This window comes from Chionomys nivalis, chromosome 4 (genome assembly GCF_950005125.1).
Source record: "Chionomys nivalis chromosome 4, mChiNiv1.1, whole genome shotgun sequence".
Taxonomy (NCBI): domain Eukaryota; kingdom Metazoa; phylum Chordata; class Mammalia; order Rodentia; family Cricetidae; genus Chionomys; species Chionomys nivalis.
This window is the reverse complement of record NC_080089.1, coordinates 42,888,715-42,905,851: the sequence shown is the minus strand read 5'-3', so window position 1 is coordinate 42,905,851 and position 17,137 is coordinate 42,888,715. Positions and strand designations below refer to the sequence as shown.

At 50.5% G+C, this 17,137-nt stretch overlaps 1 protein-coding gene across 3 annotated transcripts in view; it reads right to left on the bottom strand.

Annotated features, from left to right (window-relative positions):
* Positions 1-2,940: 2,940 nt before the first annotated feature.
* Positions 2,941-17,137, bottom strand: part of Usp2 (ubiquitin specific peptidase 2) — a 29,111-nt gene continuing 14,914 nt past the window's right edge. For 2 of the 3 annotated variants that reach the window (XM_057768145.1, XM_057768146.1), the window contains exons 3-13: positions 9,611-9,661; positions 8,642-8,765; positions 7,790-7,901; positions 7,598-7,708; positions 6,821-6,885; positions 6,533-6,636; positions 6,356-6,436; positions 6,185-6,263; positions 5,895-6,002; positions 5,242-5,362; positions 2,941-4,721 (exon numbers count right to left, since the gene is read on the bottom strand). In XM_057768145.1, coding sequence (XP_057624128.1) covers positions 4,634-4,721; positions 5,242-5,362; positions 5,895-6,002; positions 6,185-6,263; positions 6,356-6,436; positions 6,533-6,636; positions 6,821-6,885; positions 7,598-7,708; positions 7,790-7,901; positions 8,642-8,765; positions 9,611-9,661 — 1,044 coding nt within the window. In that variant the 3' untranslated portion in view covers positions 2,941-4,633. Of the gene's footprint in view, positions 4,722-5,241; positions 5,363-5,894; positions 6,003-6,184; positions 6,264-6,355; positions 6,437-6,532; positions 6,637-6,820; positions 6,886-7,597; positions 7,709-7,789; positions 7,902-8,641; positions 8,766-9,610; positions 9,662-13,726; positions 14,098-17,137 lie in introns of those variants that run through there. The other variant, XM_057768147.1, reaches the window with a different exon arrangement.

Below are 17,137 nucleotides of genomic sequence, written 5' to 3'. Positions count from 1 at the left end.
TGGTTTTTTTTTTTTTTTGGGGGGGGAGGGTGTTGTAAAACTCCAGCCTAGCATTCCAGAAGCCCTGGGTTCAATTCCCATTATCAGCTGAAATGGGATGGTGAAGGCACATGGGACTGTAATGGAATTTCAGCCCCTGTAGAAGTCGAAGATGGAGGAGCAGACTTAGCTCATCCTAGGCCTTAGGCAGCTCAAGGGCCACTTGGACTATATGAGATCTTGTCTCAGAATAAATGTTAAATCTTTCTTCCCCACTGTTGTGAAATCCCCAGATTAAAAAGCTGTTTTTCGAGCTGGAACTGGTGGGCCATGCCTTTATTCCCATTCTTTCCAGCATTCAGGAGGTAAAGGCAGGTGGATCTTTGTGAGTTCAAGGCCAGCCTGGTTTACAGAGTGAGTTTTTTTTTACAGCCAGGGCTACACAGAGAAACCCTGTCTGCAAAACCAAAACCAAACCCAAACCAACCAATGGACCAATCAACTAACCAACCAACTAAATAAGCTGTCTTCCTTCATGAGGTGGGGCACACTGTAGCACAGGCCCCAGGTGACAGCAGCTGCTTGTGCCACAGCAAGGATGGACTTTATTCTCCTGAAGTGTCTGGAGCACTGAAGTAGCCAGGAAGAGGAATCCTGAGGGAACATTCTAAGCTTATGGGAGGGGGAGGAACTTCAGTTCTAAGATCAGCTGAGGAAATGATGATCCCATCCCACCCCCAACAATGTCACTGTGTGCCCTAAAGAGCTTGTACCCTTTTTTGTTTGTTTTTTGACAGGGTCTTACTATGTAGCTTTGACTGTCCTGGAGTTCTCTTATGGACCAGGCTGACCTCAAACTCAGAGATCCACCTGCCTCTGTCTCTCAAGTGCTGGGATTAAAGGGGTGCACTATCATGGTTGGCTTTTTTTTTTATGTGTATGGGTGTTTTTTTTAAAGGTTTATTTATTATGTATACAACATTCTGCCTTCATGTAAGCCCGCACACCAGAGGAGGGCACCAGATCTCATTACAGATTTGTGCTTGCTAGGAATTGAACTGGGATCCTCTGGAAGTGTAGCTGGTATCTTTAGTCAATGAGCCATCTCTTCAGGCCCTCTTCTCTTTTTTGAAACAAAAGCATATATATATATATATATATATATATATATATATATATATATATATATATATATTCCGACTGCCCTTCAAGTTGCCATATATCTGGGGATGACTTTAGACTTCTGACTCTCGCACCTCTCTCCCTGCTCCTCCAAGTGCTGGTGTTCCAGGCTTGTGCCGCTACGCCTGGCTCTCAAATTTTGATGGAAGTTCTTTAGGAAATGCGAGTGTGACTCAGTATACTTAGTGTAACACCTGCTTAATATGCACAGGCCCTGCATTTAATCTCCAACACCCTAAAACAAACCAAAAGTCAAACCTCCTTAGGGAATATGGTGGTTTGAATGAAAATGCTCCCCATAGGCCCGTAGGGAGTAGCACTATTAGGAGGTGTGGCCTTGTTGGACTAAGTGTGACTTTGTTGGAGGAAGTGTGTCTCACTGGGAGTGGATGCGAGGTCTCAGATGCTCAAGCCATGCCCCAGTGTCACTCTTTCTTTCCACTGTCTGTGGATTGGGGTGTAGAACTCTCAGCTACCTCTCCAGTACCTTGTCTGTCTTTATGCTTCCCACCATGATCATAATGGCTAAATCCTTTAACACGGGGGCAGTTATTTCTAAAGTTTTTTTTTTTTTAAATGTATGCAGTGTTCTGCCTGCATGTGTGCTTGAATGCCAGAAGAGGGCGCCAGATCTCATTACAGATGGTTGTGAGCATCATGTGGTTGCTGGGAATTGAACTCAGAACCTCTGAAAGAGCAGCTAGTGTTCTTAACCTCTGAGCCATCTCTCCAGAAAATGGAGGGCTCCAGTCATCAGTTTGCTCTAAGATAAACGACACTGTGTCCAGCATCTGTTGGGACGTCTGCAGCTGAGGTCTGCTCTATGCTCTAAGATAAGAGACACTGACTGTGTCCAGCATCTGTTGGGGACGTCTGCAGCAGAGGTCTGCTCTATGCTCTAAGAGACACTGACTGTGTCCAGCATCTGTTGGGACGTCTGCAGCAGAGGTCTGGCCCACACAGATCAGTTCTCCTTACAGATATGTGAGCGATGTGTGGTGGCTCAGACCTGTAATTTCGATACCGTGTAGGTTAGAGCAGGAGGGTTGCCGAGTTCAAGAACAGCCTGGGCTGCAGAGAGCTTGTATTTTAAAAGGGGGGTTAGCAAGTAAAAGCGCCCATCCCAGAGCCTGATGGTCTCTTCTGATCCCCAGGACCCACATGGTGGAGAGAAAGAACCGACTCTTGCACGTTGTCCTCTGACCTCCAGAGGTAAACGCATGCACCCTCTCCCAGTAAATGTAAAAACCTCTTAAAAAGAGTCACCACCAGATACATCAGTTCTCCCAGGGGTTTAGACAGTGCCCTATAGGATAATGTCTTTGTAAGTATACTATAGCTCATAAACATTTTGGCCAAAAGAATAAAATACATATAAACACAAGACAGCTCAATCTGGGAATTCATATGTACAATATGAAATCTGAAACACATACTATTTAAAGAACAAAAAAAGAATTGAATGCTGGGCAGTGATGGCACATGCCTTTAATCCCAGCACTTGGGAGGCAGAAGCAGGCGCAACTCTTGAGTTTGAAGCCAGCCTGGTCTACAGAGCGAGTTCCAGGATGGTCACGACTATACAGAGAAATCCTGTCTCAAAAAAAAAAAAAAAAAAAAAAAAGGAAAAGTTTAAACTTAACAGGTGTGTTAAGTTTCTAGAGTGCAGTGTTCGGAGGCCAGCAGAAGAGGTGAACTGTGTGGGCCTCACTATGCTGGAGCGCGTCCCAGATTCGAGCCCCTCCCAATCAAGACGGGCACAGCGGCAGCTTCGTTCTCAAAGCTACTATTTATTCTGTACAAGGCTCCACTGTACAACAGCCATTTGCCTCTTGCTTACATAGTAAACAAGTGTACACCAGCCCTTGGGCTCAGTTCAGTCTTCCCTAGAGAAGGGTGCCAGGCCAGGTAAACTCGGTGTCTTTCTCGGGTGCCTCAAGCACTCCAGGTTCTGAGGGCATCATCGGGCCCACCTGTGGGCGTGTGCAAAACACCTTAGTGCTGAATAGCTTGGCTCTGGGGACAGTGTGGAGTTTTGCCTAATGACTGAGGGCCAATCAAGTCCACGGGAAAGAATCCTACGAGACAGCCCCAGACATCCAGGCTTTAGCTCCTAGGGTAGGACCAAAGACTGATGCCAAGAGAGGGTTAGGGGTGGCATGGGTGTCCCTGAGCAGCTCAGTCCAGAGGGCCTTTGTCCAGGAGACTCTGAGAAAGGGGATAGGGGCATTAAGAGGAGAATAAATTAAAGGCGAAGCTCTAGGGACAAGGGGCCTGGGCTGTCCTTCAAACAGCTGGGGAGTAGACCAGGGGCAGGTGAGTGGACAGCAGGAAGAGCTAGATACACTATCTGAAGAAATATCCTTTACCCATTTCCCGCTTAACCTCACTGCAATGCACAACAAGCCAGGGGCTAAAGGCAGCACCTTATTTCCCCGGGAGTCTTTGAACATGGCATTGGGATAAAGGGAAACCGCTGAGGGATATCTCAGGAAGGGGAAGTTACCCCCTGGTCCCCAAATGGTATAAGGCACAAATCTTGGAGGCAACTAGATTCCATCCAAAACATTAAAAAAAAAAAAGAAAAAACCACATTTTGAAACAGAAAACTTACTTAGATCCCAGGTCTACAATGACTCTGCTTGGGCCTGGCTGACACTCACCTAACACCACAGGGGCCAGCATTAGGGAAGTTGCATTTGGAGAAGGGGAAAAAAAAAAAAGAAAAAAAAAAGAAACCCCCCCCCCAAAAAAAAAAAAACCAAAACCCAACCAAAACAAAAAGGGAGGGTCAGCCCGGAGTCCCAGCTGTGAAGAGGCGTGAAGGACGGCGTCTCCAGTCGGAACATGTTCGTTACAGTTAATTTTTTTTAAAAAAAGTTGGGCTTTTGAAAACCCAAACCAGCTTTTTTCAAAGATGTCCCCCTCATCTGTACCCCTGGACTTAGCAGCGTTAAGAGGGCTCTTGGCTCAGGGGTGTTTCCTTTCTGGGCGGGTGAGCAGGTCCAGGGGGACGTTCAGCGCAGGCTCCTGCCTAACTCCATCCAGCAGCGATGCTCCTAGCAGGCTCCAGAGGGCGCTGTCCTCCCAGAAGGTGTGGGGCAGGAGAGGGCAGCTGGTGGCCTGAAGATCTTCTCCCCACAAACTGCTGTTGTTTATTACACACAGGAAAAAAACCACAAACTTAAAAATGCAAACAAGAGAAGCCGAGGAGCTGAGGAACACTGCTGTCGTCTTTGCATGAGTCCGTCTTCCCTGACGCGCCGTGGCTCAGGGGCACCTGGCTCCTTGCTCCAGATCCCGACCAGGCCGTACCAACTTCTGCTCGGCAGCTTTATTTTACTTTATTTTTCTCTTACTTGTCAGGATTTTGTTTTTTTTTTTTTGTGGTGTTTTTTTTTTTCTGAATTTTTAAAAAACTTAGGACGTGGGGCTGCCACAGGGAAGAGGGAAGGGCTGTAGCTCCGCAATGCTACATACGGGAGGGTGGACTGGCCAGTTCATAAAAGAGCAGATAGGCGTCGCTGGTGCGCACTTGGCTGGAGGACATGGGTGTGACACTGTGGAGAGACCAGGTAAAGTCAGAGACTGTCAACGAAGGCCACAGGGACACAGAGCCCAGGGTCGCCAGCTTCTCTATGCCAACGTAAGCTCTGCCTCTGTCCTTTCAGTTTGTTTGTTTGTGTCAAGATTTTTATTATTCTTAAATATGCGTATGCGGTATGTGTGTGGGTACTCGCAATGAACTCCTGTCCTCCTCAGCTATAGCTGTAAGCGCTCTTAACCACTGAGCTATTTCTTCAGCTCCACCCTCTTTATCTGAGACAGGGTCTCAAATAGCCCAGGCTGACTTCAGCTTGTAACGCAGCTGAGGATGACCTTGAACTTCTGATCCTCTGGCCTCCACCTCTCAGACGCTTGGCTACAGTTGTCAGCTACCATGCCCATTTTTGACAGCCCCAGAAAGGGCAGCGCAGACTTGTGTGTATGATGTTTGGCCTTGACTTTCTGTCTGTTCAAGACGGAAGGCATATGAGGTGGTCTGCTGTCTAGGAGCCCTGTCTGAACCCCAGCTCTCACCTGGAGTCATTGAAAGTGTGCCATTCGCCCGTTCCTGGACTTCGGCAGTAGGCTGTATAATGGCCTCCCATGGTGGTTCCGGAGTGATTGGACACAGCGTAAAGGTTGTAAACAGCATGGTCTGAGGAAGAGACGCAGGTGTTGAGCCCTGGAGGCATTCCTGCCCCAGGCCTTCCCTTCCTCTCTTTTATTTCCCTATCTTTTTTTTTTTTTTTTTTTTTTTTTTGGATTTTTGAGACAGGGTTTCTCTGTGGCTTTGGAGTCTGTCCTGGAACTAGCTCTTGTAGACCAGGCTGGCCTCAAACTCACAGAGATCCGCCTGCCTCTGCCTCCCGAGTGCTGGGATTAAAGGCGTGCGCCACCACCGCCCGGCTCTCTATCTTTTTTTTTTTTGGTCCCTTAAAGAAACTATAGCTTCTACTTAAAAAGTTAATTTTAGTTACTCAGTGTGTGTGTGTGTGTGGGGGGGGTCAGAGGGAAAACCTGAAGGAGCCAATAGTCGATTCTCTCCTGGGTGAGTTTTGGGGACGGATCTCAGGTCAGCACCTTTACCTGCTGACCTTTCTCAAGGGCTCCTTACTTCCCAGTTTTTCCCAATTCGCCAGCTTTCCCCTCTGGCATCTTCAGACGTCCTCCTGATGAAGTATACTCACTGGTGTTTTCTGAAGCAAATTCTCTCAAGTCCAGGTCTCTTAGTGGAAAATTCACAAATGTTGTGAGCTTGCTGGTTCGTATCCTGGATTCCGAGAATCGCTTCAGGTCTGTGATTGTTGCCAGTCAAGGACAAAAAGTCGGAAGAGAGTCCTTGGTGAAGGCTCTTCTCGGGTGCAGGAAGGCAGACAAAGAAGTCTACGCTGTTTTTTCCCTACTCTGCTCCCCTCCCCTTTGGTCCCTTGTCATTAGTCACACCGAAGAGTCAGGTCCCACCCTGGGGCAAGGATACGGAGCACCAAGATCTTTGGGAACCTCTGCACAGAGAACTTCTTTATACATCGTTTTCTGGCTCGGCAGCGGCAGCATGTCTGAAAGACAAGATGAAAGGGGCTAGACCCGGGTGACCCCTCCCCAGCAAGGCACTGGGGATGGCTTCTCTGTCACTGAGGAGCTGACTTACTGGCTTTTCGTCCCCATCCAGCACATCCTCTTTGGTGAAGAGCCTCATGCAATCCATTAATGTCACCTCAGGATAACCTCTCTGGAGAGAAAAAAAGTCCAGGTCAGCTGCGCACAACCTTGTAAAGCCCGAGGGAAGCTGGCGCTGGGCTACAGTGGGGCATACCTACACCTTTACCTTTGCAATGGGCAACGAGAGGTCCCAGAAGGGATCGAAGACTGTAGAGCAGTAACCGCAGTCAGTACACGTCAGGGAGCTCTTCAGTTGCCCAACAAAGAGATCTGGGGAAGAGAAAGCCAGAGTGTGCTCAACATATTGAAGGCTTGTCTTCCTTTTCTCTCTGCTCTTTCCTTAGTTTTAAGAGCCACAGGCAGAAGCAGGGTTCCCTGGGAAGACAATCCTCGGAGCTTCTTAAGCAAAAGTAGGGAACGGGAGATACAGGTATTTTCTTGTCTGTGTACTTACCCCCAATCCGACTGTCTTCCCTCTCTAGATACTTCCTCCACATCTGCCGTCCCTTTTCGTCATCCCTGGGAACCACAGACAGGAACACAGCTGTGTCAGACCCTGGTAGGCGAGGGGCTATCAGCTAGACTCTTTATGTGTTTATATGTATTTTCATTATTTTCTTTCTTTCTTTCTTTCTTTATTTATTTTTGGTTTTTCGAGACAGGGTTTCTCTGTGGCTTTGGAGCCTGTCCCGGAACTAGCTCTGTAGACCAGGCTGGTCTCGAACTCACAGAGATCCGCCTGTCTCTGCCTCCCAAGTGCTGGGATTAAAGGCGTGTGCCACCATCGCCCGGCTATATGTATTTTCTTTGTGGTGGTAGGCAGGGAATCCTGGACTTTGCTTGTGTTCTTCACACAACCCACTGAGCTGTACCTCCCAAGCCAAGGTTTTTCTTGAGACAGGATTAGCCCAGGCTGGTCTCAAATTCATAATCCTTCCTACCTCAGCCTTTTGAAATCTAGGATTACAGGAGTGTACCACCATGCCTGGCTTCAAACTTCTAATCTTTAATGTAATTTAGTGGCAGAGTGCTTGTCCATCACGTCCAAGGCCCTAGGTCCAATCCCCAGTAACACACACACACACAAACTACCGTCACCAAAATAAAAAAGCTCATGTTTAAAGCAGTAACGAATCAAATCTGATTCTCCCCATCACTACTCTCAGAGAAGTAGGCACAAATTCCAAGTTCACAAAGACTTCCCCTCCAGCGGCGTTCTCCTCTTACTTACGGAAGGTGATCAAGGTTCTCAGGGCTGGGCTTGGGCCTCACTGTCACCCGGTTCACCTCATTGTGGAGCCCATCCAGGAGGAAGCGAAGGAACTCCTGAGCATCCTGCTGACTGAACCCAGAGAAAGTGAGTGAGCAGTGCCCTGCTCACGCTACCAGCCCCCGGGGGAGGACATACATGCGAGGCCCTTACTTATAGCCGACAAAGCGTGGTGCGTATCTCTGAATCTGGGTCTTGAACTCAGATGGGCTCACCACATCATTGGGGGATGACGTCCATATGGTCTGGATTAGTTTTGCAAACTCTGTTAGAAGGAGTGATTAGAGAGGGGGTGGAGGAGGTGAGATATTTTCTGTTTAAGAAAGTGATTGTATTTTAAACTGTGTGTGTGTGTGGGGGGGGGGTTGATGTATGCAAGCTTGTGAGTACCCAAGGATTCCAGAAGTGGATGCTGGGAACCCTGGAACTAGAGTTACAGGTTGTTGTAAGCTGCCTGACAAGGGCTCTGGGAACCAAACTCTGGTCCTCCTTAGGAGCAGTAAACATTCTTAACCACTGAGCCACTTCTCTAGGCCCAGGTGAGATCATATATACGAATATGACTATATATACACATATATATGTACATATATAACCTTGAGCTGGGTGTGGTAGCACACACCTGTGATCCCAAGTTAAGGTAGGAAGAAGATCAGGAGTTCAAGGCCAGTTTGGGCTACCTGAGACCCTGTCTCAAAAATACAAGACGACCATCCAAGCAAACCATGAATCAGCCAATCAATGAACAAACAAGATAGGACCCTGAAACTGGAGTCAGGCATGGTATAATCCCAACACTTGTGGAGCTGAAGCAGAAGAATCATGAGAATCATGAGCTTGGGTCCAGCCAGTGTTACACAGTAAGGCCTGGAACGCATCCCAACGAACAACAGGCAAAGAAAGAAAAATAGAGGGGTGGAATGTATCCAAAATACAACCATCAGTCCAGCCTGGTAGAACAGAGCTGGGAAGGAAGCAGGGCCACACCCACATGGGGCTCCTCACCTTCCATGAGGGCTGTGTGTGCGCTGCTGGTGTGGCCGAGGTCCCGCATGTATAGCCTTTGAAGGCAGTAATCTCTCAACTCTCGGGTGTTGCTCAGGCACTGAAGAATTGAGTTCATGAAGCACTAAAAGAGATGATCTGGGCAATTAGTGGGTGTGCGCAGCTCTAAGCTTCCCACAAGCCATGGATTCCCAGTCAATGGCACTGTTGGGATGTGGTAGCAACTTGAAGTGATGGGGCCCAGTGGGAGGCCTTTAGGTATTGGGGGGCTTGCCCCTGAAGGACTTTTTCTGTCTTTTTCATTCTGGTCATGAGGTGAATGGTTTGTTTGCTGCACATGTACTATCTCGTCAGAAGCCCAAAGCAATAGAGTCACTAAGTCAGCCACGAACTAAACAGCCCAATAAACTTACTGTCATTTCAAGTTGATTTATCTCATGTACCTAGCCGAGGGACAAAAAGCTAACTGACACAGGGATGGAGTTAAGATCTTTACCCGGCACCTCTGTTACTTGCAACTAAAGGCTCTGTTTCACCTCCCAAAGGTGAACTCCTTCACAGCGCCAGGTTCCTCTTTCCCGAGAGAAGGAAGGCAGGGAGGAGTGAGGCAAGTCCCCACTATGGGGAATGGCCATATAATTGGTTCTTTCCTACTGAGGTGTACAAAAGGGTGTGGGCACACTGGTCAGCAGTGGGTGGGAATTGATGGGAGAACCAGGAGGAAGGTCCAGGAGAGAAGCAAGCTGGCAATGAATGGGGCAACTTCCTTTTAGCAGTACTTCCTGCTGGGGGCGGGTGAGACAGAGCCCAGGGATTCACTGAGACACAGCCAAGAAGGGCAGGTACTGATTGCCCTCTAGGATAGGAAGTTAGCTGGAGCCAGGAAGGGACTCCATTGGATTATCCTAGTCAGGAGAATAGGGGATGACCTCTACTCTCCTGGAGAGAAGTGAGTTGGGAGGAACTTACCGTGTTCCCAAGGTTTCGAAGACCAGCCAGACCCTGGGCACTCTTCGAATTCTGTAAGCAAAGAAAACGTGACGTATGAGGCCCAGAGCCTGGCTCCGCACAGCTCTCACTCAGCAGCCCCCCACCCCCACCCCACTGCAGTGTTCTTGTCCCCTTTTCCTTCAGACTGGGTTCCTCTGTGTAGACTGAGCTGTACTCTGTGATCAAACTCACAGAGATCTTTCTGCCTCTGCCTCCCGAGTGCTGGAGTTAAAGATGTGCACCACCAACACTGAGCAGAATGCTCTCTTTTTAACCTCGGTCTATGAGTCCTTGAAGAAAAGAGGGTGGAAGAATGCCTATTTTCTTTTCTTTTCTTTTTTTTTTCTTTCTTTTTCGAGACAGGGTTTCTCTGTGGTTTTTTTGGAGTCTGTCCTGGACCTAGCTCTGTAGACCAGGCTGGTCTCGAACTCACAGAGATCCGCCTGCCTCTGCCTCCCAAGTGCTGGGATTAAAGGCATGCGCCACCACCGCCCGACAAGAATACCTATTTTCAATACACAATCTATTCTTCAGGGCTCACTTTTTATGGTCTCACTGGGTAGCCTAGTGAACTTGTGGCAATCCTCCTGCCTCAGCCTCTTAAGTGCTGGGATTACAGGTATGACCTACTACATTTGACTTCTCTTATTCTTTCTCTGCCACAGTGGAGACTAGATAAGAGAACTAGAGGCTAGGGATCCATAAATCGAGCAATATATATTTCTTGCTGTAAGAAACTGACAGTCCAGGTTAGGCAGGGTGAGGAATGCCTGCAATCCCAGCACTTGGTTCACGGTCAGCCTCGGTTACGTACACAGGTGAACCCAAAGGCTAGTCTGAGCTATATGAAACAACAAAAAAAGGCTTCCTATCTGAAACCTGGGTTCTAGTTCACATGACCCATATCTGTAATAGATGTTCAACATATAAGGGAACCATCATATTGTCACTTTAAGGGGGTTGAGAAAGGTTAAATGACAAACCACTCTAATTGAGTTTCGATCTTCAGCGGGGGGGGGGGGGGAGGGGGGTGCTCAAGCTGCCTGTCATTCTGCGTTGCCAAAGACAGGTGGAATTCCTTCCAGCTGAACTCAGCGTCTAAGGGCTGAGCCAAGGCAGGAGGATCCTCCCTGCCCGCCTCAGGTTTCAACATCCCAACTGGCCACTGGCTGCAAACACTTGCTGCAGGCGTGCAGGGAGCTAAGGAAGCACCTGGCTGAAGGTGCCGCTCTAGTCTCTACTGTGGAGGCTGGTGAGGGGGCTGGAGAGAGAGCAGGTGCAAGGCTGAAGGCTCTGAGTGCCATTTGTCACAGTCTCTTTGCTAAGCCTGGGCACACCTGGGAATCAGGAAACTTTCAGGCTCAAAGGGTTAAAGATACAGTGGATGAGTTTGTGGATGAGGCTACTACCCCCTCTTAGGAAGAGGCCTCGGAGCAGGCAACTCTGGAGCAACACTGGCTGGGGCATGCGTGGGGCCAGCTCAACCCTGATCAGAACAGAAGCCTGAAATAACTCAGCTAAAATTACTCATGCTGTGTGCTGACAGCCTAGGAGACTGTCAGCGGCTCAAAGCCCAGGAGACTGTCAGCCTGAAGGGGGGGAGGGAGGAGCAGGCCGAGGGAGGGCTTTTCTCAAGAAGTGCCAGGCCCGTCCCACAAGTAAGAGGATCCCTCCCCTGGTCAGTTGTCAGGTTCAACTGTAGGAGGCAGAGAAGAGAGCACACCCAAAAGAGATGTGGTTTAAACCTTCAGCTGCGGGAGCAGCTGCTGGCATCAGGTAGGGCGTAGCACCCTCCACTGCCCTGACCTGTACTGTTAGCCATAAGTGGCCCAAATAAAATGCGAATCCCACCACTGGGTGCTGTGGTTGACTGGGCGTGGCTAGCATTTGTGTGAGGTCCTGGGTTCAATCCCAGGTAGTGGCAAATGGGAACTCTGCCTTGCTGACAACAGTGGTGGGCCCTATAAGGGGGCTACCACAGAGACGGTCCCTGCGGACAAAGATCTTGTCAGAGCGTTGGATAAATTGGAAAAAGACTCCCTTTCCCCCAGAGCCCAACAGCAAAGCATGGCTGCAATCTCCATGCTGCCCACTTGGAGACACCCACTGAGGAGTGCCCACACACACCTGTTTTTGTAGCTCTTTTCTAGTCCTTACCCCCTGTGCCCGAGACGACATCGGTCTAAACAGGCTGTAGAGATGCAAAGCATCCTACCACTGGTGACCATGTCCACGTCCACCAAGGCGGGCTCTTGGCTGAGGCACTTATCCCAGCACTAGTGAGGGTGGGGAGAGGGAGGCTGGAGTCACCAGTCCACAGAGGCACTCCGTTTTCAGGCTCACTGGGTGGCTGGAAGGTGGGAAGTGCACTGCATCCTCCATGGTTAGTATTTGGGCCCCAATGCTTCTGTTGGTTTGGTGGTGGGGAGAAGGAAGAGGCTCCCCTAAATTACTATTAGGACCCTCTGATTATTATTATTATTATTTTTTGGTGCGGGGAGTCATGTTTTAATCTAAAATTTCCTGAACTTCCAAACACCTGACAAGTTCTTTTTTCCCCCTTTCTTAGACACAGGGTCTCACACTATGTAACGCTGGTTGACCTAAAATTCACTGTGGAAATTCACTATGTAGACCAGATTGGTCTTAAACTCAAAGCTATCCTCCTGCCTCTGTCTCCCAAGTGATGAGATCATAGGCATTCACCACCATGCCTGACTCCACTTGCCAGCTCCTGACTGCTCTGTGTAGAATGGGGGGGGGGGCTTATAGGGCTTGGGGGTGGGGGTGGGTGGGGGAGCAGGGCTGCTCTAAGCCAGGCCGATATTCTTCTGCCATGAATAGGAAATCAGGAGCTCCAGGGAAAGTCAGCACTTTCCATTCCAGAGAGGAACAAAATGTCCCAGGAGTGACCTTTCTCACAGGGCAAACAATCCTACCTCAGGGCTGGCAGGGAAAGAGAGGCTAGGATTGAAAAGGTGGGACAGAAACCCTGCGCAGCCAGCCTCTCCCAGGGACGGCACAAGGAACCAACTCCAGCGGGACTCGGGTGCAGGGTGCAGCATTGAGAAAGTTTGGACCCGGAGCTTCCTTACACTCAGCCATCGGCAAAACTAGCTTTGACTCAGTAGCAAGTACTGGTCTAGAGAGCAGATGCCATTTCCATAGTAAACAGCACTCCTCTGCCAGGGCAGGAGCGGGGGGCTCAAATACCCTGTCACGGGCAATGCGGGTGACATCTGGGGATGGGCCTGTAGGGACGGGGGACTGATATTGTGACTTCACACTGGAGACCCCAGCTGATTGGCATTTTTGCTTTATCTGCATGATGAGGGTCAGCCATGTGTCCTGGCTGCAACCAAGGAGCCCGGTGTAGCCTTGGCACGGGCAGGGCACGCACTGCCAACACGGGAGCTGGTGCCTGTTACATAAGACCTGTCAAGCTCAGGCCCCTTTTCTCGTTCCCAAAGGGACAGTGGCCAGCCTTAGCCCCAGCATTACTCCACGAGCTGCTTCCATCAAGGAATCCACTGCCCACTCCACACAAGTGAAGAGGGCCAGGAAGAGAAAGGGCTCGTTCTCACACCTGTCTACAACCTCTGCCCTTCACAGGGTCAAAGCACCCTGACAACTGACCCTGGGCAGAGAACCTATTTGGGAACAGAGACGGAGAGGCAACCCCTTTGATCCACCTTCCGTGCTGGAGTTTGGCCTTGGAGGAGTCACCCCCGAGTCCAGCGTGCCGTCCGTTCCCCCTAGTCACACACCAGCCCTAGTCAAGGTTACTCTCGCCTGCACCTGTCTTGATAGGTGACTGGAATTAAGAGGCCAAGAGCCACCAGGTGCCCGGGTCACCCAGGGAGGCAGCCAGGGACCTTAGGGAGCTTGGATATCAAGAGGGGAGGAGTCTGGGGCAAGCCGGCGATTTCCAGGGAAGGGGGCATCCCTTGCCAGGAGACCCTCGGAAAAGAGGGGAAAGATCTGGGAAAGAACGTCCCGGGGTTCAGAGACTCGTGGTAGTCTGGGGTTGATCCCGGGAACAAGCAGGACCCCAAGACCTTCGGCGTGGGAGGTCCCAGAAAAGGGCCCGCGTACCTTGGCTTTGTTGAGCAGAAGCCCCACGAAGGTAGAGAGCAGCAGGGACGGGGACAGAGGGGAGCGCGGCCGCAGCTCCTTGGCGAGGGCGGGAAAGGGGGCGGCGGGGGGCTCCTCGGGCAGGGTCACGGTGTATGAGGTACGCATGCTGCGGAGCGGGCGGTGGGCTATGCCCCCAAACCGGCGCGGCTGACCAAAGGGTTACGGGGAGTCCCCGCGCCGTGCCACAACCCGGACACCGAAGCCAGCAGAGATCCCACAGGACCCCGTCGGTAACGCGGGGCAGTTACCGCTACTGCAGGCCCCAGCGCGCGCTCCTCCGCCTCAACCTCCCTACCGCGCGCAGCCAACCGACCGGGCCCAGCGCTCGCGCCCCGGCGGACTGGCTGACCCGCCGAGCCTCCAGCCTCGCGACGTCAGCGCCGGGGCGGGGCCGGGCTCGGGACCACGCCCCACCCCGCCTCCGCCCCGCCCCTGGAGTCGGCACGCGGACTCCGGCGAGGTCCCAGGACCTGCCCAAAGCTGCTGACCCCGGGCCACATACACGCGGGAACCCTACTGGGGCAAAGCGGGGACGCGCTGTCCCTGGCCGGCCCAGGGGTTGAACTCCACGGACAATCTTTGGGGGTCTTTGGGGGACGACCCCCTTAAGATCAAATGTCAGTCAGCTTGGAGCGACTCCGCCCACGCAGCAGTTGTGAACTTGGGGTTGCAGATCCTTTTAGGACCCCAGCGACAGCTCACTATTTTTCAGGACAAAATGCACAGGCGCACACTTTCGTCTACCTAGGTCTTCGTGACGCCCAGCCTCCTCATGTCTGCAGGGGTCGAGGAGCCCCGGCCAGGAAAGACTCCCGAACGCCTCCCGGGCTGAGCTCCGCTCCACCACTAGACCTAGCCTACCTAGTCCACATCAAGAGAGGCGGTGTTCATTTTATAAGGTACAATAGGTCATTGGCCCTTTTGGCTCCAGGAAAGAACCATTTTTGGACCTTCCTGACCCTTTACCCAACTCCGTCTCTTATAGAACCTCAAATTTAACTTTTTTAAGAGGATGGGAGGAAGACGCTCCTCTTGTGTGTGAGGTAGGGGTGGTCTTGTGTGGGGGGTGGTCTCTGGCCTCCACGTGGCCAACGCTTAAAGGCCTAGGTCTAGGGAGAGGGGTTTGTTTCTGATGCTCCGCCCCCTCACCTAACAGGGAAGCGCAGGAATCTGCCGAGAGAAAGTATCTTGTTTGGAGCTTGCAGGCTATTTTTAGCTAGTATTTTTAGCGTTTAAAAATACTCGGAGAGGCAGCAGTGTGCGCTGTTACTCATCTGTGGGTTGCTTCTGTTCCTCCCGGCAAGCGCATTCCCACATGTACACGCGTACCGCGCACACGACCACAGCCACATGGGGACTGCGTCCGAGATGTTTGCGTGGGTTGTACCCTAGGCCACCCACAAAATAGGAATCTGGTGCCAATAAAGTGGGGAGTATGGACAAGTTTCTCACCATTATGTCCCCAGCAGTGATAAGGGAAGGAGGCGGGAGCAGGAGCCACTAGGCATTTAGGGCGGTCACGGTTCGAGGCATGATCTTCGGACTTTGCCCCAACCTTGGACCGTGGACACACGGCGACAGCCCTTTTCTCCAAGCTTCCGTCTTTGCAGCTACACCCTTTCCCAAGGTGCAGCTCCCACACTGGGCGCATCAACTCTCGCATTTGATCACAGCACTGCTGTATGATAACTAGAGCATCGTGCACGTGGTCCAGGAGGCTGTAAAAGTGTCTGTCTATAGCCTCTTTCCATGAGCATCACCCTCGTGCCTCTCTGGTCTCAGCCACCACAACTACCTTGCTCCTATTCTGCTCTCAAGAAACAGGGCTTGAGCTGGGCAGATGGCCCAGCAGGTAAATGTGCTTAGTTTGATCCCCGGGACTCACATGGTCGAAAAAGAAAACCGACCCCCACAAACTGTCTTTTGACTTCTAGGCTTACAAAATAAGTAATTTTATTTTGACACAGGGTCTAACTAGGTAGCTCTGAATGGCCAGGAACTTGCTATGTAACCTCATAGAGGTCCTCTTGTCTCTGGCTCCTGCGTGCTGTGATTTAAGGCAAACCATGCCTGGGTTATTTATTTATTTTTAAAGAAACACAACTAGGCCAGGTGGTAGTGTGTGCCTTTAATCCCAACACTCAGGAGTCAGAGACAGGTGGATCACTAGGCCAGCCTGGTCTACCAAGCGAATTCCAGGACAGCCAGGGCTACAGGAAGAAACCCTGTCTCAAAAAAGTTAAAAAGCCAGCCAACCAACCAAAAACAAACAAACAAAACAAAACAAAAAGAAAAACACAACAGAACTAGCTGAGCATGGCACCCCTATAATCCCAGCAGCACTTGCTGAGGCAGGAGGATGGCTAGTTTGAGGCAAGCCTGGGCTGCATAGCAAGATTCTATCTTAACATTTTCTCCAGCAGTGTAGCTGCTGATAAGGGGCCATGCTCCTGTAAATAACCTCTTATCCATGCCCCTGTTAGCAACTCTAAGGAAACTCATTGGGTCACCAAAAGGGAAAAGTAGAAGAGGGACTCCTTGGGAAGAGATACGAGAGGGTGATGGGGAGGAGCTAGGGGAGTATGATCAAAAGATGTTAGGAGCATGTGTGAGACTATCATAATGGATTCGTTATTTTATACACACACACACATACAGAAAACACTGAAATCACCCTGAGGTGAGGGCTGATAAGATGGCTCATCTGGTATAGGTGATTGCCACCGAGTGCCAACCGTAGGTTCCTTACACCACATGGAAATAAATTTGGCAACTTATGCTCTGCCTTCCGCCCCCGCTGAGGCAAGGGTGTGACCACACACAATAAACGAATGTAATAAAAACACTCATGCTGGGATGCAGTTCAGTCGGAGTGTTTGCCTAGCGCACAAAGCCCTGGATTTAATCCCCAGCACCGCATAAACTTACGTGTATAATACCGTGAGATGAGACGTTCAAGGTCATCGCTAGCTGTATAGTTAGTTCAAGGCTGGCCCAGAGAATGGCCTAACGTGTGTGCACATACGCACCCCAAAGCTGCTGCTATTAAGTCCCTTGAAAGACCAAGCACTGGTCTGTGGGCTTTCTATGTATTACCCTCGTTAGTTTCCATAATCACCCTCGTTAGTTTCCATAATCACACCACGAAGCTGTAACTATTACTTTAGTGTATAGGTGAAGGACCTTATCGCCCAGAGGGGTCAGTGTTCTGACGGAATGCAGAGCTAATAAATGGCCGTGTGGAGCTCGGAACCCAGACTGTCTGACGGCCAAACTCACACTTTTAACAAGGGCTAAGAAACTCTAGGATGGTCCTCCTTTCCTCTGCCTATTTATACATTCTAAAAACTTGACTTTGCCCAGGTGTGG